General features: G+C 41.9%; 1 protein-coding gene across 1 annotated transcript; it reads left to right on the top strand.

Moving 5' to 3' along the window:
- Nucleotides 1-1,360: 1,360 nt before the first annotated feature.
- fam151a (family with sequence similarity 151 member A) lies at nucleotides 1,361-25,022 on the top strand. The gene is made up of 14 exons (XM_034119164.1): nucleotides 1,361-1,531; nucleotides 1,654-1,811; nucleotides 3,446-3,595; nucleotides 4,112-4,261; nucleotides 4,330-4,498; nucleotides 5,471-5,528; nucleotides 6,545-6,634; nucleotides 10,322-10,398; nucleotides 10,622-10,758; nucleotides 11,494-11,658; nucleotides 18,353-18,459; nucleotides 18,934-19,113; nucleotides 20,940-21,271; nucleotides 24,799-25,022. Exons 1-13 carry the CDS (start codon nucleotides 1,479-1,481, stop codon nucleotides 21,258-21,260), a joined length of 1,815 nt encoding a protein of 604 aa, XP_033975055.1. The 5' UTR covers nucleotides 1,361-1,478; the 3' UTR covers nucleotides 21,261-21,271; nucleotides 24,799-25,022.
- Nucleotides 25,023-25,209: the final 187 nt, after the last annotated feature.

The following is a 25,209-nucleotide window of genomic DNA, read 5'->3' as shown; positions in this document are numbered from 1 at the left end:
CGAAACTTCCCACGTTTGCCAACGGGCGAGTCCTCGAGACACCTACGTGACGCGTCGAAGTGCGGACAACAGCCAACCTGCGCGGATCGCCGAAGACCCGCTCATCGCTGCTCACAGTTTTAATTAAATTAAATTAATTAAATTAAAATTAGTTTTTGTCCTGTCCTTTTGTTGTCTTGTGCCTTCCTGTTTTATTTTGAAAAGTAATCCTCCCTCTCGTTTCAGGTCGCTGTGCTCCCCGCCCCTGTGTGTCTCCTGCGTTTTTGATTGTCTACCCCGCCCTGATTGTTTCCACCTGTGCCCCCTTACCTTGTGTGTATATATTGTCGTAGTCCCCCCCTGTCCTGTGCCAGTGTCCTCCATCCCAACACCTTTCATCTAATATACAATCCTGATTCCATTAGCTTTATTATCATGTTTTGCCTAACTGCCAACATTACTAATACACACTAGCACTTTCATCTAAATCCCCTAACATACAGTATAGAGGAAGGAGCATTAGCTGTAGTATTTTCGGTGGTGGCAAATGCAATATTAGTATTAGCAGTTTATACATTTACTTTTCACACACACACACACACACACACACACACACACACACACACACGTTCTGTCCAACTGGATTTGATTTAGTTAAAAAAATGTTATTGTTATACCATTTATATGTTTTACCTTTCATATTTATGTAAAAACTATAACTTTTCAATACCACTATTCATAAATAAGCTTCTGTTTGTTAAAGTGTCAAAATATCATGTGGTGCGACCAAATATTTATTTTACTGCAATAAATTCGAAGAAATATATCTTATTTCTCTTGATGAAATATGAATCACTGATATATATGCTTAAGTGAATTGTATTTATTTAAACATATTTCTCAGATTTATGAGATTTAAAGGAAACATTTGAAACGATACATTGAAATTATTAAACAGAAATATTAGATCACTTCAACAAAATATCTAAAGAAATGCACATTTACTTAAATTACTGGCAACTTAATTTTAAAGATATTTTAAAGTTAAAGATATTAAGATGCAGTTTATTTGTATTGAAAATAATGAGCTGAAACATCATCATGGAAAAAACATTAGAAAATGTAAACGCTTTAACATAAATGTATGTGTCAACATTCTTTATGTCGGGAAACTTTCAATACATACTTATTTTCTATATTTTCAAATTGGCCTGATGAAATCCCTGAAAAGTCATGGACCCATATAATCAAGCAAGCAGAGATTGAAATCTTCCGAGGAATGACAGAACGTGATGAAGGGAGAGCTGCCTTATATTATGGGTTGTTGTGTTTATGTAAGACAGATTTTAAACTGTAGGGACCTTCAGGGCAATGCGGCACCTTGCTCTGTGTGAACACCTCTGCTCTGTAGATAAGGCTTATCTGTCTATGTGTTGTAAGACAGCTCTCTGCAAACACTGGAGATTTTTAAATCAGCACAGTAAGCGCAGCAGGAGAGAATGGGAGAAACTGAGGAGAGGAGCGACAGAGGTACGGAGGAAAGTCCGGAAAGGTCAGTGGCTGTTCATGAAAAGTCAGTAAAAATACTTAAGAGGATACTATCAAATATCTTCTTGAATGCTACATGTGATTTCATAGGAAGGTGTGTGATCAGTTGTTGTTGTGTTGCTGCAGGATGATGCCGTACCACCGAGCTCTGCCAGCAGAACCACAGAGCAAGCTTTACCTGGGCTGTCTGAACAAACCTCAGCTGATCCTGATCTCTGTGGCTGCTGGACTCGTCCCCCTGATCATAATCATTACTGTCGCAGCTGTGCTCGCCACAAAGTCAGGTACAAACAGCAGTTTGGCCTGGATTCATAAGAGCTGATACTGCCATTTAGTCAGAAAAACATGTCTGAGTCACAAAAGCCCAGACGTGTTGCTTATCAACGTGTACAAGCATTAGACACAATCATTCCTAATGTAGTCATGTAGTAGTGAAAGTAATAATGTGCTGTGTGTCTGACCCAGTCCTGGTTGTTTGTAAGAAGAGGCTCCAGAATATTCCTAATCATCTCACACTTCCTTCAGTACTGATCACATCTTATTTAAATACTTATAGTGAAGTAATGTGTTGTGTTTACTTACAATCACTTATGAGACATTTCATTATTTCCTTACTGTGGCAGCATAATGCATTCCATTGAGAATATACATCTTATTGTTTTTCTGAAATAACAGAATATTTATTTAATAATTCTTATTGTAATTGTTTTATTAGGAAAGATTAAATATTGGCGGAGGTTTTACTGAATGTATATGCCGCAAAATCCCAAGAGGACTTGTCATTTACTCTATAATGATTTGGTAACCTTCAATGACAAGCAGCAATAAAACAAGATAAAAACACAACATTAATATAGAAGCAAACAAACAGAATAATACATTTTGTGAGAGATAACAAATACTTAAGTAGTGGATCATAGTCTAATAAAGTGTCTAATAATCTTGTCAAGTTGTTTTCTCAAGTGAATGCATCACCCTTCCTTATCTTGAAGGTTTTTCTCACTAACTGTGTCTGTAAATCCTTATAGGAAACAACTGCTGGGAAATGCAACGGTCTATTGTAGCAGTATTAGAATGAGACTGAATTATGACAGCAGAGAGGGGCCATATCTGTGTTCAAACTGTATGACTTTATATTGTGTGTGGAGGATGACGTAGTAAGGACCCAAACTCAAACAGCAGTGTGTGCTCAGAATAACTTTATAATGCCATAAAGCTTTATTTGATTATGAGGGTCAAAGTTCTTTTGATATGTGAACATTAATGACATAATGCACCAAACTTATATTTATAGCCTTATTTATATTAGATTTATATACCAGGAATCAGATTCAGAAGTCATTTATTCACATATAGAATTTTACAGCAAATGGACAGTGTAGACAAAAGTTAAAAAGTAACATTAAATGGAGAGGCAAGCTCACGTTAATACAGAACATAAGTACACATCCACGGAACAAAAATAAAAAATGAAGGGAACATATGAGGTAACAACAGGTGATAACATTAATAGTATGTAATCATTAAAAAAGTGTTTATCGCGCACAGTCATCTCTACAACAGCAGTGTGATTGAGTAGCAGCCACTGTAATACCAAAATATAACGCAGAGGTGGCAGCAAGTTATAACAAAACATAAATAAATTGAGGTGAGGGTCTGACAAAAGATGCTATTGGCTGGTAATCAGAAATGTAGCATCCACAGTCGTATAACTTGACCCCTGCTTGGAGCTCAAGGCCAGGACATCTTGGCCTCTGATCTGCAGTTCGGAAGTCATTTTAATTCAATTGGATGACATTTGACAAAGGGACAAAAGTAAGAACTGAAGTGCTCTCTGGATAGACAAAGTTCAATTACTTAAGACCCTCCCCCACTCACCTAAGTTTAAGGGCCTGTGTTTGCCTTTATATCCAATCAGATTCCTCTACCGCTCTTCCCTCGTTTTCTACTGGTGGAGACATGCTGGACTTCCTGCTTCAGTCAGGTGATATCAGCTCACCTGACGGCTTGATGGCTACCTGGTACCACAGAGCTAACAGCAAGGAGGAAATGAACAAAGCCCTCACAAGTAAACTCACACACTCAGTGTTTTCAGTGCATACAGTACCATACACTTAGCCTACAGGACAAGATATGGATTACATTTGTAATCAATTAGTATTGGCTAATCCTGTTTGTGCCAGGCAGCAAATTTGACTACCTTGTGACTGACAGGTGGTTACCAAGGTGATGTATGGTTTGGGTGTGAGTTGGACCGAACACATTGGCCAAAAGAAATCCTAGAACCCATGGACTATTGTTTGACAACAATAAAGCCTTTTATTAGTTCAACATGAGCTTGTCCATTATTGGAATGTTATCTCTTGTCTCTACACCATTTATGCATTTCAATTTGCTAATCCGACTACAAACAATCCAAAAGGAAGTCTTGTTTCTTATAATTGAAACCCCCAAATATTGGCCCTTGCCCCCTGAGGCTAAATCCACTTCAGACAGATAGCCAACAGAAGACTGTTACATAGCAACATAATGCTCAATTTAACACATGATTTGTCTACACTGTCCCCTCCTTTCGTCCTATCAGGTGATGCTATGATCCTGGAGGCTGACATCACTCTGGAGGGTTATGGAACAGCCAATGAGAATCCAATCCCCATCATGGCCCACCCTCCTGACATCTATAGTGACAACACTCTGGACCAATGGATGGATGCAGTGCTGGCCTCTAGAAAAGGTACTCAGTAGAACACATGGGCCTTTATGTGTCCATCCCACAGGTGTTAATGCTCTGTGTCCCTGCAGGCATGAAGTTGGATTTTAAGACTCTGAGATCAGTGGGTTTGTCATTGGACCTGCTCAGTCAAAAGTCAAAGAACAGTAGCAGAGGAATCAACCGGCCCGTATGGATAAATGCAGACATCCTCCTGGGTCCCAACGCACCAGCCTTCCTGCCTACAGTCAATGGAACCAGGTGAACAAGCTGATTTGATGTTGTCTGTCCGTCAGTCTTTGCTGTTCAGAGCTTGTATTGTGCATGTATTTCCCACATTATTGCTATATTTGATATACTCACTAACAAAGATATCTTTAGATTTTGATTTTCATAAGCGATCTGGGGAGATGTGGAATATGCCACAGCAAATAATAGGATGATTATAGAATTTTAAGAAAAAGGTACAAGTGACATACAACATTAACTGCAACATTTTTATAAAACTGGGGTAGACAACTTATTTTTGGCATCATTGGGCAAATTGTGACGAAAACAGAATATTGTTATTCAAGTGATCTGAGAGTAAATCAGAGCTCTGCACCTCCTGTTGGCTCGGTTTCAGGCTTTATCCTCTCATTTCAACAATCTTTATAGATCCATCTTTTTCAGATATGTTTTTATGGATTTTCTCAATGTTGGTATTTTATAATGCTTATAGCACTGTGATGGTCTAAGACGTACAGTATAGGCTACATTCTGTACTTTGTAATAATGGTGATATTGTCAGGGTTTAGCAAGAAGTTGGACCCAGGTGCAGTTAAAAAATGAGATGGCAAAAAAGCTGATAACAATAAAAAAAACAACGCCAAACCGATATAGGACACAAGACAAGACAACCCTAAATACACACAAGACTAATCACAAGACAAGACACAGCTGGGGTTTTATCCTGGGTTTTATTGTGTCTGTGAGACACAGGGGCAGCAGGTGGACACAATGAGACAATCAAACAGGAGGGAAAACACAGGAAGTAAGACAGGACAAGATACAAGGAGAAATTACATGTCAAAATAAAAAAGGAAACTATAAACACAAAAACTAATATATTGACAGATATATATATATATAACGTTTTTGATTGATCGAATATGCTAAAGGTTATTTATTAAAAGGTTATTAAATAAAGTGCCTGTCGTTTTTTTCTCCTCTCCTTCCATCATTCTTTTCCAGTTTTCTGCAGTTGGTTCAGGAAAAGTTTCCTAATGTGACCTTGTCTCCTGGATGGAAGGTATTACATGTTCTCAGTCTACATTCAAAATCATGGTGTAATACTTGTTTATGACTTCATAGGCTTTTGAGATGAGCCATTGATAGCAGTCAGCTGGTCAGGTGGACCGTGGATTGGTCAGTTGGTCAGTGGGTCCCGATAATAAGTCTCTACTTATTATCGGGACCCACTATGGTTTAAGAAGCACTGTGGTCATGTGAGGTGCATCGACGCTTCAAACACTGCTGTGATCATCAGCATGCTAACAGGCTAACAATGACGATGCTAACATGCTGATGGTTAAAAGCAGGTATCATTTATACAATTATCAATGACCTATTATCAAAATGTCATGATCCCAGTGGTACGAGAGAAGAATTCAGGAGATGATAAATCAATATGACTCCACAATTCATCATCTGAGCCCCACCACTTGTGTTGGAAAATGATATAGTGTAGTTGTAATGTCATTTGATTGCTGTACAGTACATTACTGTTTTCTTTTTGCCTCACTCCCCTCTGGTGAACAAATGCTGCTATTTTCCCCCTATAATATTGAATATCTGTGACGTAAAAAGCACATCTAACATTACAAGAATATTTATAGGTTCTATTTATAATCATGAAATATTAATAGATAAAACATGATAAAGTGCTCTCTGGGGCTTCCATCAATTGATAAATATATGCAGTGGGGGGCTGCATTTTCTTTTCAACGTTATGTACTGGTGCCCCTGGCATGCAGCTGATGCTTTTTATTTCTGATGCCCCTGCCCCTCAGACAGAACAAAGTCCTTGTACTCATCGTAAGAAGCTGATAAAATAAATGTTTTAAGAAATGTATGTATGCTGTGATGTAGTTAAGTCTTTTCCGTTCAGGCCACCCCCGGGCCAAGTTACATTGCTGCCACTCTGTTTGTCAGAAAGCAATATAACAGCTGTTACATCCTTATGGGACGGCAATCTCTACTTTAGACCCACAGTTGGGTTTTAGTCAGAATGATTGTGATTCGCTAACATTGCATTGTTTCCGACAGGTAGCCTATGGACCTCCACTTTTTGTTGAGACCTACACCGAGGCCATGGTGAAGGACATGTACGATATGATCAAAGATGTTCCCCAGAAGGTAAGCTTTAAAAGGCCTGCACACATCACGTCAGTGGGAGAAAATATACCCCTATATTATTGAGTGCCCAACACTAGTGTCGAGAGGACATTTGTATTAGACCCATGAGATTCATTTACACAGCAAAAAAAAAAGCAGTGTCTGCCGGTTACTCGTTATAGTACATGCCTTACAGACCTTCTCTACAATGCATTTCCGGTAATCAGGTATAGGTTATTGTAACTTATTATGTGATTCAAGAGTACTACCTCTTTTTTTCTTTTTTTATATCTTTTTTTATTGAGTCAGGCACAATGAGTTACATTTATACAGTCTAGACTCTATATTTTTCCCTTTCCCCCCCCCTACATAATAAAGTAAATAAATACATATATAGGTATAAATAAAGTAATGTAAAAGATAATAAAAAAAAAATGAATAGATAAGGAAATAAAGAATAATAACAATAATACATGTACCCATATACTCACATATGTATTACCCACATATACACATACACATATGTACATACCTACACCCATACCCACACATTTACATACACATATACATACACATACATACACACATACACATACACATACATATACATACACGTACATATATACATGTATATGAAAAAAAGCAACAAAAAAACATACATTCATAGTTCCCCCCTTTCTTCTTAACTTAGTGTCTTTAGTTCAGCTATGTAGGCTATCACAGAGCCCCAGACAGACTCAAATATCTCTGATGAGCCCCTCAGGTTATATTTCATCTTCTCCAAGTTCAGATACAACATTAGATCTTCAAGCCATAGAGATGCTTTAGGTCAGGGGTCACCAACCTTTTTTAGGATGAGAGCTACTTTAAAAAAATAAAACAAGTCGGGGGCTACTTTTACTCCTCTTTTTTTTTTTTTTGCAGTGTATATATTTAGCACATTTTAACATTATTATATGCTGACCGGTCCTCACCTCCTCTAGGGGGGGGCCTCACCCCCGGGAAGATTATTTTTAAATGTTGAAGTGAAATGCATCAATCTGGTGCACTTTGAGCACAAGATGAATTGATGGAAACAGCTCTCAACACTCAGATGAAAGGGAGCTCTATACTTTTCAATAATCCAAACATCTTTAGAATATGATCACAACCAATAACAAATCATTTAAACTGGTTTATTCTTATCTTATGTTACCTAGTTAGCATTCTTTTTTTTTATTTATGCATATTTTACTAATCACTCCCCTTTCAAACTGTTTTTTGTTTTTTTTATTGTCCTATAGTACACATTGGAATGATTACTTACTTTATCTATATTAAATAGATAAAGGTGTGCTCTCCTTAGCTCTCTCGCTCGCTCTCTCTCCCCCTCTCTCTCTCCCTCCGTCCCTCCCTAGCTCTCTCTCCCTCTGTCTCGCTCGCTCACAGAGGCTGTGTGCTCCTCCGTGGCGATGACGGCTTGCGTTAAAAAATAATAATAAACATATTTGTAAAGTGGGGGGGACACAAACGGGATTTCGAAAAGAGCGGGGGACATTTCCCCCCTGTCCCCAGTGGAAATTACGCCATGCGTGTGTGTGCGTCAAGTGCAATAAATATATATGCAAGTTGCAACACACAGTAAAACTCTGCCCCTCATGTGCTGTATAGGCTGGCATGATAGGCTGTTCAATGGGGCTGATGTGTTGTGTAGATTCTGCCAGAAGGAAAATCAGCGGGGAGGTGCCACATTGCTTTTCTTCCAGACTGCAACGCTGGTCCCGCAAATCAAGCAAGAACGTGATTGGTCGATATTCATTGTGGGGGTGGGGGGAGGAGGGGTGTTAGATAGATATAGAGTTGTAGTAAGTAGATAGAGTTCGCTATGATTGAGGTTTCGTTTATGCATAGGGTAGATTCTTTTAATTACATTTCCTTTTTTGTTTTGTGTATTTTATACATTTTGGATTTGCTTGCCGAGCTATTTTTAGAACATGCCCCGCGGGCGACTCACGTTGCCCCTGTGGGCGACTAAGTGCCCGCGGGCACCGTGTTGGCTACCCCTGATCTATTGCTTGGATTAGTTCCTCTTCCCAATCTTGTTTGATTTTACCAAGAGATGTTTCTGTGAGACGGGAGATGGAATTGTAAACCTTTTTTCGGTTGTTAGTGTCCAGAATTGAGTCAATTATTGAATCCGGAGGGATATTGGGGAAGGAAGGGTTATTTAGTTTAACCCAGTTACGGACCTGGAAGTAGCGAAATAGATGAGAGTCTGGGAGGCTACATTTGTCAGTGAGTTGGCTAAAGCTACCGAAAACTTTGTTGATGTAAAGGTCCCTTAAGGTCCTTACACACCAAACTAACACCAAAGAACACGTCCCGACGGAACGTCGCCTCACGTCGCCTCACGTCGCCTCACGTTGCCTCACGTCTCCTGCGCCTTGGCCATGTTTCGTACTGGAACACACCGCAAAGACTTCAGCCAACGGCCAATTTGCACGTACGAACTGCGCATGCGTGAGTGGCAATAACTCTCCTTACCAGCAGGCGGCGGTAGTATGTATTCGTCATTCAAAAGAGGCAACAACCGGAAGACAGACTGCGTGATACACCGAGAGAAGAAGAACAAACTTCCGTTTCGCTTCTCATGCACTGATTCGCTAAGCTGAACAGCCAATCAGAGTGATTTATTTGGCCGACGGCCTTTAGCCGACAGCCTCCCGATTCAACATGTCGAATCGGCGGCGGAAGGTGTCGGCACGGCCGAAAAGACACGACGGTGCGGGACACACCAAGACACACCAATCTGAGTAGGGCGACACGACGCTCACCGACGGCCCGACATCTATCGACGGCCGAAATCGGCTTGGTGTGTAAGGGACTGTAAGCTCCTTACACACCAAGCCGATTTTCGGCCGTGCCGACACCTTCCGTGCCGTGCCGACACCTTCCGCCGCCGATTCGACATGTAGAATCGGGAGGCCGTCGGCCAAAGAAATCACTCTGATTGGCTGTTCAGCTTAGCGAATCAGTGCATGAGAAGCAAAACGGAAGTGAGGGACCCAAACAAACTATTAAGAAGGCAAATCTGAGATTTCATTTAACTCCAGCTCTCGACACAGGTTGGGGAAAGCCCCATGAGCTATTTGTTGTTTGTTTATATCACGCAGTCTGTTCTTCTTCTCTCGGTGTATCACGCAGTCTGTCTTCCGGTTGTTGCCTCTTTTGAATGACGAATACACACTACCGCCGCCTGCTGGTAAGGAGAGTTATTGCCACTCACGCATGCGCAGTTCGTACGTGCTACTTGGCCGTCGGCTGAAGTCTTTGCGGTGTGTTCCAGTGCGAAACATGGCCAAGACGCAGGAGACGTGAGGCGACGCGTCCCGATGTTCTGTCAGTGTAAGGGGGGAGAAAGAGATGGTTGTTGCGAATGGGACTATGAATAGAGGATCCATAAAGTCCATGAGCACTTCTAAATTGGGACCATATTCTTAGGGTGGAAACAACTATCAGGTTATTCGAATATTGAGTCGGCCGGCTGGGTAATGTAGATGTAAGCCAAAAGCCAAAAGTGAGGTACTAGGACAGGATTTGGCTTCAAGCTCACACCAACTCAATGTTGGTTCCTTAATCCTATCAATGTTTTCTAACAACTCTATTATGTGGTAGCTAATAAGTCCATGTGAGTTTTAAAATGTACAGTAAAATGATGTGTGTCTTCAGGTGACCTTCCCTGTCCATGCTCTGTTGGGTCGCAGCGGCTGGCAGCACATCAGCTGGCTCCTCAGCCAGTCGTCACGGTAACACAGACACCTTCCATCTGTATTATGGCAATTTGCACTTGTTTATAACACGCGTCAGTTCATAAAATATTTTAAAGGTTGTGCTGACCACACAGAAAAGATCATCAGCAACCATAAAACTTGAAATATCAGTAATGTGACTGTGATTTTGTTCATATTTTCTTGTTTAGTTACAATGGTAACCCACTTGATGACACACAGTGTGTTCTGGTCTTTCCAGATTCAGTCTGACGCTGTGGCAGGGCTCCATCCGCCCAAACATCAGTGACCTGCTGTTCATCCGGGAGAACAGCCACCCTGCCAGAGTCTACTACGACATCTATGAACCAACTCTGTCTGCATTCAAACAGGCAGCAAGTAAGAAGGAGCTGTGAGACACCAACAAGTGGTCGTGTTACTAGGAACAGGAACCTAGGGACCAAGAATTAAACATTTTTGGTGTGTGTGTGTGTGTGTGTGTGTGTGTGAGTGTGTGTGTGTGTGTTGTGTGTGTGTGTGTGGTGTGTGTGTGTGTGTGTGTGTGTGTGTGTGTGTGTGTGTGTGTGTGTGTGTGTGTGTGTGTGTGTGTGTGTGTGTGTGTGTGTGTGTGTGTGTGTGTGCGCGTGCGCGTGCGCGTGTGCGTGTGTGTGCGCGCGTGTGTGTGCGCGCGCGCGTGTGCGCGCGCGTGTGCGCGCGCGTGCGCGTGCGCGCGCGCCGCGCGCGCGCGCCCGCGCGCGCGAGAGAGAGAGAGAGAGAGAGACTAACTAACTAACTAACTAACTAACTAACGTCTGCTCATACTACTGAACCTATAGCACTGGAATATCTAACCATGAAAGCTACCCATTCAAATGTATGTTGTATTAATTACTCTTTATTAATTTCCTGGAGGTCTTTTTCAGTTTTGGCTTAACTTGAATATTAAGACCTAAAATGAACCAATTGGACCAGTATACAGTTTATCTTTATATTCACATTTTAAAAAAATAGATTGCTATTACATTGCTCATAAAGATCAATCATACATTATTTCCGCTTTGTGTGTCAGAAGTGAAAAACTATTTTCTTTAGAAATAACTTTCAGTTCACTTGAGATACAACGTGTGGTTCTAGGCCAGCAGGGACTTCTCAGGAGATTCTATCCAGGAGGAGACCTGATGGACTTCCTGTATCCAAATCACAACTCTGACCTCCTGTCCACGGCCCCACGGCGCAGCAGCCTGGACGTCCGCTGGGTCAGAGTCACTGACCGGACCTCCCTGCTGGAAACACTTTCAGGTCGATACAAACATAGTGTTTCCACATTAACACATTCACTTTCATCCTTTTCTGTTTTCACTGGTTGATGCACTGACAGTCAGCAGTCAACATTTTATTCAAGTCTAGATGGTGGATGGTGAATTGTAGATGGCAAAATGTGGATGATTTGTTTCTATACAAAATAATCTAAGCAATACACACAGGTCTTATATAACACCAACACAATAATGATTCTACATAACGCTGTCAAATTTACTTACATCATTAATGCATCCACAATATTACATTACATGTCACTTGTTAAACGCTTTTATCCAAGGCGACTTACATACTCAATACTGTGGGCAATCCCCACAGGAGCAATTTGGGGTGAAGTGTCTTGCCCACGGACACAACGACATGCTGACTGCAGTGGGGTTTGCACCTGTGCTCCCCTGATCCGAACACCAACGCACTAGTCCACTGCGCTACACGCCTATTAAACTGCACCCCCCTTCACAATATGGGATAAGTCAATAGGAATCTATCGTCACAAATAAGAGACAATCACATCAATTGTTTAAAGTACATACAAGTGTAAAGTCCATGTGCAGACTCGCCGTGGTTTCCTTTGTTGGGCCTGCAGTCTCTGAAAGAAGGGGCACAGGCTGAAGGAAACCTTTTATAAGCTTCATAGGGGAGTGGTCTATCTTGATTGACAGTCTGGTAATGCAGGTAAACAGGACACTTGTGAGCACTGCTCAATAAAAAACTTCCCACTAAAGAAATCCCACTACCATCTTATGAAATCTTCTGAAGTGGTTTTAAACCACCATCTGTGCCAACTGCTAGGACTGTCTTAGGGAAGATAGCTTTTAGATGCGCAGCTCCTCTGTCTTGGAATAGTCTGCAATTGAAATGGAAACTGAGCAATCTGGTGCCACTAAATGTTTTTAAAGCTCGGTTGGATGCTACTCAATCAGATGCTGTTGGTACCTGTTCATGTGGATAGTTATGTAAATTGTAATCCCTGTAATGATGCTGTATGATGTCCTTTTTGTTGTTCTGTTTATGTTTTAATGTTTCATGTGGAACCTACTGAGCAGGTCTCCCTTGAAAAAGAGATCAATGATCTCAATGGGATACACCTGGATAAATAAAGGTGTGAAATTAAATTAAATGAGACTCCAGAATCAATCAATACATTTTCCAAGTTTGACTTTGGACGAAATTAGATTAGTTGAGCTATTATGTGGAAAAACGAGAGGCAGAATTGTATTTATCCCTTAAAGGTAGGGTAGGTAATTCACTTCAGAAACACTTTTTTTTATATTCCATGGAATGCTCTTAACATCCCGATGGCAATGAATACATTAAATGCTTTGACAATAAATATATACAAATATTTCATCTGTGGAAGCCGTGGCGCTGTAAAAAGCTTCAAATCAAATCAAATCAAGTTTTATTTATAAAGCATATTTATAAAGCACATTTAAAAGCGATTTTTGGTCGAGCCAAAGTGCTGTACATGTAATAAAAACACATTACTACAATCACAATAAAAGAGAATAAATTACAACAGATATATAAAAAACACAGGGAAAAGTCAGGAGTCATACTCCGCTCTGACTAGAAGGCCAGGGAGAAGAAGTGTGTTTTTAGTGAGGATTTAAAAACCCCTAGTGTCTGGGCCGACCTCACATGGAGAGGCAGAGTGTTCCAGAGCCTGGGGCCAGCTGCTGCGAAGGCTCGGTGACCTCGGGTTTTGAGCCTGGTCATGGGCACTACCAGCAGCAGCTGGTCAGCCGACCTTAAGGCTCTGGCTGGGGTGTAGCGATGGAGGAGTTCGGCTATATAGGCCGGAGCCAGCCCATTTAGTGCTTTAAAAACAAATAAAAGGATTTTAAAATCTATTCTGAACCGAACTGGAAGCCAGTGCAGTGAGGCCAGAATTGGGGTGATGTGGTCACGCTTTTTGTAGCCAGTGAGAAGACGTGCAGCTGCGTTCTGAACTAGCTGCAGGCGTCTAATTGAGGCCTGGTCCATACCCACATACAGAGCATTGCAGTAATCCAGTCTCGAGGTAACAAAGGCATTAATAACCCTTTCTAGATCTTTAAAATATAAATACGACTTGGTTTTGGCCAATAGTCTTATTTTAAAAAAGCAGGATTTGACTACAGTGCTGACCTGCTTATCAAATTTATAAAAAAGTGCTAGTGAAGGTCACTCCAAGGTTCATGACAGAGGGGAGGATGTTTTCATTGAGAGAGCCCAGAATATCAACCGGAGAGGCTGGAGGTTGGGGTCCAAAAAAGATGACCTCGGTCTTGCTCTCGTTGAGGTTAAGGACATTTTGGCTCAGCCAGGATTTGATCTCTATCAAGCAGTCCATCAACTGCTGTAGTGAGTGTTTGACATTTGCTTTGAGAGGCAGATAGATCTGTACATCGTCGGCGTAGCAGTGGAAGGGAATATTGTGTTTAGTGGGAATTGAACCTAGGGGCAGTATGTACAGTGAAAAGAGGATGGGGCCCAGGATAGAGCCTTGGGGAACCCCACAGGTAAGAGGCTGACAGGCAGGTAGGCCATCCAGTTATTTTAGCGGCCCGGCTAAAATAACTGGATGGCCTATCTGCCTGTCAGCCTTCCATCTCGTGCACAAACTTATCTCGTGCCCTCATTGGTCATGTGCGCGTTCATGTGTGTTGGAGGAGGGGCTCTGTAAGGAAGTTTCATTTCAAACCTTTATTTATCCAGGTTGTATCCCATTGAGATCATTGATCTCTTTTTCAAGGGAGACCTGCTCAAGTAGGTTCCACATGAAACATTAAAAACATAAACCAGAACAACAAAAGGACATCATACAGTAGCATTACAGGGATTACAATTTACATACTATCCACATGCACAGGTACCAACAGCTTCCGATTCAGTAGCATCCAACCGAGCTTTAAAAACATTTAGTGGCACCAGATTGCTCAGTTTCCATTTTAATTGCAGACTATTCCAGGACAGTGGAGCTGCGCATCTAAATGCTATTTTCCCTAAGACAGTCCTAGCAGTTGGCACATTTAATAAAACCACAGCATGCGATCTCAGGCAGTAGCCACTTACAATTCGCCGTGAGATCAGGGAGCAGATGTAGGATGGAAGTTTCCCTAACATGGCTTTATATATAAAAATGTACCAGTGACTGAGCCTCCGTACAGTTAGTGAAGGCAGTTTGTCACAAATCTCAGTGCACTGTGATACGCAGCATCTAACTTGACCAGGCAATTGGCAGGTGCATTCATATAAATCAGATCACCATAGTCCAGCACAGGTAAAAAGGTCACAGTGACTAGCCTTTTTCTGGCCTCGAGCGAGAAACAGGACTTGTTCCTGTAGAAGAAACCTAGTCTAACCCTCAGTTTTTTAAGCAGGATATTGACATGACGTTTAAAAGTGAGACAATCATCAAGCCAGATACCAAGGTATTTGTAACAGGCAACCACTTCAAGTTTTATTCCTTGCGTAGTTAAAATATCTAAAACAGGCTCTGGTGTCTTTTTGGCTTTTGAAAAGAGCATTACCTTGGTTTATCACATTTAAAAGAAGCTTTAGTTCAGAGAGCTGAGTCTGAATAATGTTAAAAGCAGCTTGCAATTCAACAACAGCCTCCTTAATGGAGGGACATGCACAGTACATAACGGTATCGTCCGCATAAAAATGTAAGGTTGCTCCATCGACATTTTCACCTAAACTATTGATGTAGATGGAGAATAAAAGTGGACCTAAAACAGAACCTTGAGGAACACCATTAGTAATGTTTAACCACTCTGAAGACAGCCCATCAAAATGACACATTGGGACCTTTCAGAGAGGTAGTTCACAAACCACCCCACTGCATGTCTGGATATGCCAATTACTGAGTAGCCTCTGCTTTAAGATGCGATGATCGACGGTATCAAACGCTTTGGAAAGGTCAATAATAGAGCTGCACAGCTCTGCTTATTATCTAAAATACTCGCCACATCATTCACCACTTTCATTGTGGCAGTGATGGTGCTATGTTGCTTTCTGAAGCCTGACTGATGTTTAGACAGGATGTCATTTGTACATAAAAAACACCTTTACCTGCTCACTCACTAGGCGTTCAAGAACCTTAGCCAGAACTGATAATTTAGAGATTGGCCTATAATTATTTAAAACAGTTGCCTCCCCTCCTTTCAGCAAAAGGCAGGACATACGCTGACTTCCACAGTTTTGGAATTGTGTTTGTGCTGAGGGAGAGGTTAAAAAGAGTAGTGAGAGGTGGAGCAATAAAATCTTGCAGCTATCTTTAAAAGGAAAGGTTCCACGTTGTCCGGGCCGGCCGGTTTCTTAGGATCTAACTTGGTTAAAGCTTCACGAACAACATCAACAGTAAAAGGAGTAAAACTGAAAGGGTTTTCCAGACCACATTGTTCAGAGTCACCGACTGTGGTGTTCACAGTAGCAGAGTTAGTCACAGAATCAAACATAGAACCGCAGGACACAAAATGCTCATTAAAAACAATTTAGCATAGTAGCCCTGTCCGATATAGAGCCAGATGTTGTGGTAATGCACGGAGGTAGCTCATTTCGGATCTCACCGGTGGATAGCGATTTTATGGCTTTCCAAATTTCCTAGGATTATTTAGGTTTTCTGTAGTAACTGACAAATAGTACTTCGACTTAGCACTTTTGACCTGTGAAGTGAAGCTATTTCTTAGTTGCCTAAAACACAGCCATTCTACCTCTGAGCCTGATTTCCTAGCCTTTGCCCAGGCCTTGTTTCTCTCATGTAGGAGACTGGACAGTTCAGCAGAAAACCAAGGATTGTCTCGTCCCTTTACTCTAAAAGTACGTAGGGGTGCATGTCTATCTATAATTTCCATAAAACCAAGATAAAAATAAGACCATGCAGTTTCAACATCAGCACACAGATCGATTTTTCCCCAATCAAACCCAAACAGATCATGAACAAAACCCTGCTCCACAAAATGTTTTATGTGTCTCTTAATAATAATACGGGGTTTAACCTTTTGGACCTTAGTGTCCCTAATTGTGGCTACAACACAGTGGTCACTCACATCATTTGCAAATACTCCCACAGATGGGTATTTATAGGGAACATTAGTTAGAATGAGATCAATTAGGGAGGATTTATTAGGGGACTTAACGTTAGGGCGAGTAGGACTATCTACAATCTGAGTAACATTCAGAGAGATACAAAGGTTTTTAAAATCCTCTGATACTGCAGTTAACCAGTCACAGTTAAAATCTCCAAGTAGCACTATTTCCTTGTAGTCTAGTTGCGATAAAAGTTTTGCTAGTGAAGACAAGGAGTCCTTGACAGCTGAGGGGGGTCTGTAACACCCCACCACCATGACTTGTTGCCCCTTTGCCACTTCTATATTTAAGGCTAAAAATTCGAATTGCTTACTGACAGATTTGGAAATCAATGTGGTTACACTGAACTTATTCTTAACATAAATGGCAACTCCACCACCTTTATTAGGCCGGTCGGTACGATACACATTATAACCATTTAAGGATATGTCAGAGGCCAAAATAGTTTTATTTAGCCATGTTTCTGATAACACAATGACGTCAGCGTCAGTCGAGCTTGCCCAAATGCGGACAAAATCTAGTTTACCTAACAGACTGCGCACATTCAAGTGGATGAAACCCAACCCAGACCTAGCTTTAAAATCAGCAGGAGTAGCGATCTGACTACTACTACTGGGCGGACCAGGGTTAGGTTGAACATTTCCTGACAGTAATAACAACAAAAAAAACAGGCATCTTTTCCTCTTAATCGACACACACACATTGTCATCTACTTTAGAATCACCGGAAAAGTCTGCGAGAGTGTAATTTGAGCTTAAGAAGCAGTCCTGAAGTACCATCATCGCAGGCAAACAAAAAAGACAAACATATTTTGTCGAGCAGATTGTCTGCGACAAGGTGACCGGTAACTGTTTGTGTAACACATCCGACCCTTTGCAGGGGATGCCTACTGCGGGTGGCAGAACAGACCTGAATCCAGTAGGCTTCTCAGGATGACTAGAGATCTTCTCATAGTCCAGAACAGTTAACAGGCACAGCAGAATCACGATATGGGCCATCCTCCCAGACCAGCACACAATATCCGCGATGTTCCCGGGGCAAAAAATCCTCCTCCTCACAGCAGCAAAGGACAGGCGAAAGCAGCAGCGAGGAAGCGCACCGGTCTCAGTTTGAAGGAAGGGGCAGATTTTTTTCGGTTGTGTATTTTCAAATTCTAGCGCACTCGAGCTGGTTTCTCCATTCTTACCTACCCTACCTTTAATCAGTTATTGTCATATTTTTCTCTTGAGCGGCTGTAACAACATAATATCCCCAGTGGGGGGTCAAAAAAGTTGTAATCAGACCCATTTTATCTTATCTAATAATCTGATCATGGTAAATAACGTGTGAGAAGTAGGGATTTCAAATATCAGATTCCTTTAAATAAATAAAACACAATTTGTTGTATTAAATCTTTATGGTATAATTGTGTGATGTGATTTACACTATAGAGGTTAGTTAGCCTAGTTGTAAAGTTTGAACTTACTTATAACGTATTTTCAGTGTGTGGATGAAAATGTTAACATGTGGACACAGATGGTGTTTTGAATCATAGAATTACTGAATCTCTAACCCTGTTCATATTTACTGTCCTGTTTATACCATGTGTGTGTTTCAGGTGGTGATGGGGGTATGTTGGTGGTTCAGGTGGTCTCTGACAGTAATCAACCTGGAGTCCCTCTGGTGGAAGGTTCTGGAAAGAGCTCGGAAGCCCTGACACTGGAGGTATATTTAAAATATTTAAAGAAATCCAAAAGGGTCCTTAAAAATAACTTGGTTGTGCGGAAATTAGTCCTGAGCTCCAGTAATTAGTTCGCATTTTACCACTTCAAGTCCCCTCATTTCTAAGTGGTTAACAGAAGTTGATATCTTTACATTTTGTTGTATCGGTATATACCATCTGGTGATGCCTGAAGCTTCTATGTGTCATAAAAACAGTGTTTGCTAACAAGTGGCTTAATGAGACTGCTCAAAGTTGGCTGCCTTTAGTACATCTGATTTTTAGAGAACACCACTTTGTGCTCCTTTCTACAGTATAAATTGCAAATAAAGAAAAACATGATTGTTTTGGTAATGTCTAATATCTAATTGCTTTTATCCACCTTGTGTTTCTGAATCTCCCTAGGCAAGGAATGGGCCATAAAAGTAGTGGAATAATGATGAATTTTAAATCTAATTTGTGTGCTTGTGTGTTTGCAGGACCTCCTGGAGCTGCTGGGCCAGAGAGCTGAGGCACCCTGGGGTGTTTACCTGCAAATCCACTCTCAGCAGCTTCTGGAAGCTTCTCTCACATGGCTGCACTCGGCCTACAGCCAGGAGAAGCTGTACAGGCCTGTGTGGGTCAGCAGGGAGGGTCCACTCAGCCCAGATCACAACCAGGTATTCGGCTTCTTGACTTCAGTTTGTATTGATTTATTACCACAAAGTTGTTTTCATTTCATGCTTATATATTTTTTGTTTACATTTTTTTTAATTCTCTATTGTTTAGAAAAAAGCACTTTAAGCTGCTTTTTGCGAAACTGAATTTGAAACATTATAGAAACGTCGAACATATATAAAGATCATAAGAAAAGGCCAATATATCAAAACGTATGTTTCATACATAATCAGGGGAAGGAAGGGTCCTTAATGCATCATACTGTAGTTAAAGCAACTACTACATATTTGGCGTCCCTGTGGAAGAAAGTGGTAGTGTTATCCTTGAATTAAGACTGCATTTCCCATGAGCACCACTGTCTAGTCTAGTGTCATTAAAGGTGGGGTAGGTAAGTTTGAGAAACCGGCTCGAGATACACTTTTTGTTATATTCCATGGAATGCTCTTAACATCCCGATAGCAATGAATATCTTAAGTGCTTTGACAAAAAATCCATAAAAAAATGTAATATGTGGAAGCCTTAATACTGTAAAAAGCACGAACAATCATTTTAGCCGGCCCGGCTAAAATAACTGGATGGCCTACCTGCCTGTCAGCCTTCCATCTGTGCACAAACTTATCTCGTGCCCTCATTGGTCATGTGCGCGTTCGTGTGTGTTGGAGGAGGGGCTCTGTAAGGAAGTGGCAGATTTTTTCCGGCTGTGTATTTTCAAATTCTAGCGATCTCGAGCTGGTTTCTCCAAAATTACCTACCCCACCTTTAAGATCTTGATCTGCCTAACTTTTTTATTTTTTTAAGTCCCATATTATAATATATTTGAACAATATATTATAGGGCCATATCTATACAAAACATGTCTCTAAAGTGTTTTGCTCAAAATACCAAACAGATTACCCATTAGCCGCGTTCACACAAACGTACTTTCACCCGTACTTTTCCCCTTTAGTTCCGTTAGTGCCAGTGCCCATTGCGTTCACACCAAAAAGTTCACTTGGTTCAGGGCACTTTTAGCCCCATGTTTAGTGCCTGCTAGAGAGGTGGTACTCTCCTGGGGGGAAAAAGTGCCCCACACTGAGTGCCGGGCACTGAGTACTGCAAAGTATGCGGTGTGAACGCGGCTATTGTAGCATGCCTCATACCCCTCTATTTCAGCCCTGTTACTAAAGTGCTGATTCTGGGTCTGGCCCTTTAAATGTAACCGAGCTGCTGCTGGCCACGTCCCTTTGGAGATGCTGCTGGCCACGCCCCTTTGGAGCATCCGCATGCAAGCAGTGAATGCTGTCTACCAGCAGAAACTCAGCAAAATGCTGCCGTGATTAAACTCCATATTATGTTCCAAACCACATCAAGCATTATTTCTGAAACAGTATGGAGCCCAAACGCTTTTTCTCTCGCTAATTTACCACAAGGAAAGTACCTTTTATATCCGGCTTTTTTACACATATTCTCTCCAGTACAGCTTTAGCCCTGAGTGTTAGCGATGCTTGCTAACATAAACACAGACCATATTACTTCCAAAACACCTCACGCATTTCTGATATGACGTCAAGTCTGCAGCAAAACGCCACTTCTTCCCGAGTAATGCACCGTGGTTCCAATTCCCTATAGTTACCCCAAAGCGTTATCTAGCTTTGTAACAGCTTCTTGTTAATGGTCTAATTTGCTGATGAACGTCGCAAAGGAGTTAGTATTAAATTGAGACTGTTTCATATCCAGTAAAAAAACTCCTTGCAGGAACATCACGCTGTTGTTCAAGTGTTGTAATCATGTTCCACAAAATTCACAACACTCGGGTTCATCTTTGGTAACGAGGTCCTTTGTCTTCCAGGTGTTTGTGTCCACAGTAGAGAGGCTGTTCCCGTACGTCACGCTGGTCCTGAAGCAGCAGAACCTGCCTGCTGTGTCTCAGAGGGTGGCTCTGCATGTGAACACAGCGTCACTGCAAACAGGGCTTAGAGCTTTCAGTCTCACGCTCCTACGTCTGATGGACATGACGGATAGATACGACCTTATAGTGGAGGACGACACCCCGGCTTTAGAGGGCTTAAAAGAATTTATGAGTCGGCATACACGGAGAGCAAAAACACATCCGTATCTGACATCTGATCAATCCCAACTGAGGAGGGATATGACCAACCCACCATTTTAGCACTTAAAGAGGTATTTCTGTTATATATATTGATTTCATGTGAATAGACAGGAATGTATCTATCATTACATATTGGTATTTAAAAACCACAATGATCTATTTAAGAGCTAATGTTATCAGCTGACACTGGCCCATTACTGATGTACTGGGTCAGATGTTAGGGGGAAATATTGTAAAAAATAAAAATAAATGTAAGAATGTCACTCATACATGTGTAGTAACATCTTTCATACCTGTTAATTTGCAAAAGCAGAGAAGTTTGTTGATGGAAATCATGGTTATGCTTGAGGAAAGGTCGGAGGACATGTTACCATGAATGTGAATGAAGATATTTTTTGTCTGCCGTCTAATGCTGCGTTCACACCGGACGCGATGTGAATATTCGCTTCGCTCTAATCGCTCCTATCACATTGCTCTAAACGCTCGAGTTTCACCGCGGCTGCCAGCTGTGTTTACTCGCATCATTCAAACAAGACGCGCTGGCTCGGGAGCTACAACTACAACAAAATGAACATATTTTACCGTGATTCAATTGTAATACACGTTTCTAAATGATGCCGAAGTAACAACATACTGATACGGGTTAGTAAAAACCATGAATGAATGCTTTGACAAGTCTGCAGACAAGACGGCAGGCGAAAAAACCTTTTAAAATGCTTGTTTTCTGAATGAAGATCGGGTCGACCAGGCTAAGCTAACGTTGTATATGCTCATTCCACACTCATAACAACGGCCTACAGACATAAATAAACCAGCGACTGTATTCGCCATGACACAGACAGTCTGTGGTTTGTACTTGTTTAACTTTTGTCCAGTTTCTGAACAGATATGAGGAGCTGTGAGCTCTGTGTGCTAACTGCTAACAGCTAACGGCTGATGTTTTCTGGTTGAACGTCAGTGACGGCAGGCTGAGATCCTCACCGCTGATTGGCTTCCGCGAGAACGCGTCACGTGAATTTAACGCTCGAGTTAAAAAAAATGGAACTCTCGCGTTTGACGCGGGCACCGTTCAATCGCCTCAATCGCGTGATTCGCGCCGCGTCCACCGCTTCATGCTCGCCGTCGGAGCGAATTCGCGTCTGTCCGCGTCTCTGCATTGACTTTACATGTAATCGCGCCGCCCCCAAACATCGCATCGCGTCCGGTGTGAACGCAGCATAACAGCAACGATGGGATTTATAGGTTCATGTTAAACTGTTCCTTGGCCCCAGAACAAACAGAATCTTAGTCTCAGCTCTAATGATAAACGATACAGCCGTCGGTCGGTACATTACATTACATTTCATTTAGCTGACGCTTTTATCCAAAGCGACTTACAATTACCAATTACAGGGACATTCTCCCTGGAGTAAACTAAGGGCTAAGTGCCTTACTCAAGGGGTGGTGGTGTTCCTGGCGGGATTTGAACTCATAACCTTCCGATCTTCAGCCCACCTCACTATCCATTAGACCACCACTATCCGGTACACCACCTCGGTCTGGACTGCGGTGTCTCAGAGATCACCTTTTGAACAGTAAATGGTTGTGTCCTACTGACTTTAAAAGATAGATTTGAGATTTGATGCCAGGTGTTTGAGTGATATGATGAAGTGAATATGATTATTCACCACAATTACCTGACAATCACTCAGCATGAACCCTAAAAAGGGTGATCATTTTGGCTTTTAGTGAAATTACCTGATTACTTTTGGATGGTCTGTACATTCATGACATTTCTACAAACTGATTTTGCACATGGACAAGATTTCACTATTGGAAAGGTTCTGGTCTCAGACTCTTACTTAAATAAAAGTACAAATACTATGCAGGGCTAGACATTATAAATGGCCCGCTGGCCCGGAAGCACTGTTATGGCGCATTTCCACTGCAGGGCCTCGCACGGCTTAGTACGGTATAGTTAGGCCTTGGTAGGCCAGGCTCACATTATGCTGCGTTTCCATTACAGTTTAGTAGCTGGGGCGTAACTATAGTAATGCAGTGTAGGCGGAGCCGTGACGTCATCTTCAATGCGAACCACAAAACCAACATCAGCCGTTAGCTGTTAGCACTCAGAGCTCACAGCTCCTCATATGTTCAGAAACTAGACAAAAGTTAAACAAGTACAAACCACAGACTGCTTGTGTCATGGCGAATACAGTCGCTGGTTTATTTATGTCTGTATAGGCCGTTGTTGTGAGTGTGGACGGTCGGAGCATATACTGCGTTAGCTTAGCCGATCTCCATTCAGAAAACACGCATTTTAAAAGGTTTTTTGCCTGCCATCTTGTCTGCAGACTTGTCAAAGCATTAATTCATGGTTTTTACTAACCGGTATCAGTATGTTGTTACTTCGGCATCATTTTGAAATGTGTATTACAATTAAATCACGGTAAAATATGTTCATTTTGTTGTAGTTGTAGCCCCCTTGCCAGCGATTCTCTCTCTAGTTTAGCATATTCAGCCCGGTTGTTGGCCCGGAAAGAACCTGGATTTTGGAGTGTCAGAAAAACTGTGAAACAGTACCCGTTAGCCGGAACTACCCCTAGTGAAAACGCAACCAAAAACGGGCCTGGTTTGGCACGGCACGCTTAAACCGTGCTACGCGCTGCAGTGGAAATACGCCATTAATGTCTACCCCTGCTATGGTCATAGAATTCTCGACTAAATGTAAAAGTCCTGATTTCAAAATGTTACTTAAAGGTCCCATGTCATGGCCATTTCTACTGATCATAATTCCATTGTTGAGGTATACTAAAATAGATTTATAGTGTGCAATTTTCCAAACTCAAATTGGTTTCTCATACAGCATCTCTGTATAGTATGTGTATTCACTCTCTGTCCTAAACGGCTTGTTGGAGCTCCTGCCTGTGAGCCCAGTGGCCGCCTGCAAGAGAGCGAAACCCAGCCCGAAACCAGCCCGAGCACACACACACACCCGCAGCCTGGCTGGGAGTTTGTGTGTGTGCTCACACACAGACTCACAGCCTCGCCGCGTCCCGCCGTCTCAGGGAGGAGAAATCGGCGGAGCTGCAGCTGAGAAAATATTGGGTGTGTGTGTCGGCTCCGCGGACGTAACGTAACGGCTCCACGGATTGACCAATGAGTACATTTGGGGCCGAAATTAAATCCACCAAGGGCCTGATTTGGCCCCCGGGCCTTGAGTTTGACACATGTGCTATACAGAGATGCTGTATGAGAAACCAATGTGAGTTTGGAAAATTTCACAATATAAATCTATTCTAGTATACCTCAAAAATTGAATTATGATCAGTAGAAATGGCCATGACATGGGACCTTTAAGTACAGTACTTGAGTAAACGTACTTAGTTACTTTCCATCATTGGTTCTGGTTTTCGTCTGTTGTTTGTTTAGAGTTTACCAAATCAAGTTTGAGCGGACTTTGGTTGTACGCAGTCAAACAGACTGTGTGTGAAGAGCAGAAGTGGCAGATCATTGGTCCTCATGTAATCCCAGAACACATCGAGTGTTGTCTGACAACATTTATTAGCTAACAAGTAGCTTAACTGGCTACCTTCTTCTCTCTCCACTCCAACTCCAGGCCCGTTTCTCAAGTTGACTGTCAACAACAGGCAGCACACAGAGGAGGAAGTCGTGGCAACCGGCTGGCAACACTGGAGCCCCAGAACTGCAGCCCCTTCACCTCAGAGTCTCTCGGAGTCAGATTGACAGCCGAAGAGTTCACACATTTTCATGAGGATGTGATTACTTTGATGATTTCCTGCCTTTTCCTTAAACATCATCATAACACTTTGATTTTTGACCAAATACCTGCTAAACGAATTGTGATTCCATTGAAGCTTTGATGGTTGGATACCTGTTGCTAATCAGCACACATGTCTGTTATTACGTTCAAATGGATGAGTTTGGCTTCAGTTCAGTCTCACAGGGCCATGCTAGTTCAAAGACTAAGATGATGTTACCATACTGACTCCAAGACTAAGCAGTATAA

This window comes from Trematomus bernacchii, unplaced genomic scaffold (assembly GCF_902827165.1).
Source record: "Trematomus bernacchii unplaced genomic scaffold, fTreBer1.1, whole genome shotgun sequence".
Lineage (NCBI taxonomy): Eukaryota > Metazoa > Chordata > Actinopteri > Perciformes > Nototheniidae > Trematomus > Trematomus bernacchii.
The sequence above is the reverse complement of the archived record's forward strand: the minus strand, read 5'-3'. Positions and strand labels throughout refer to the sequence as shown.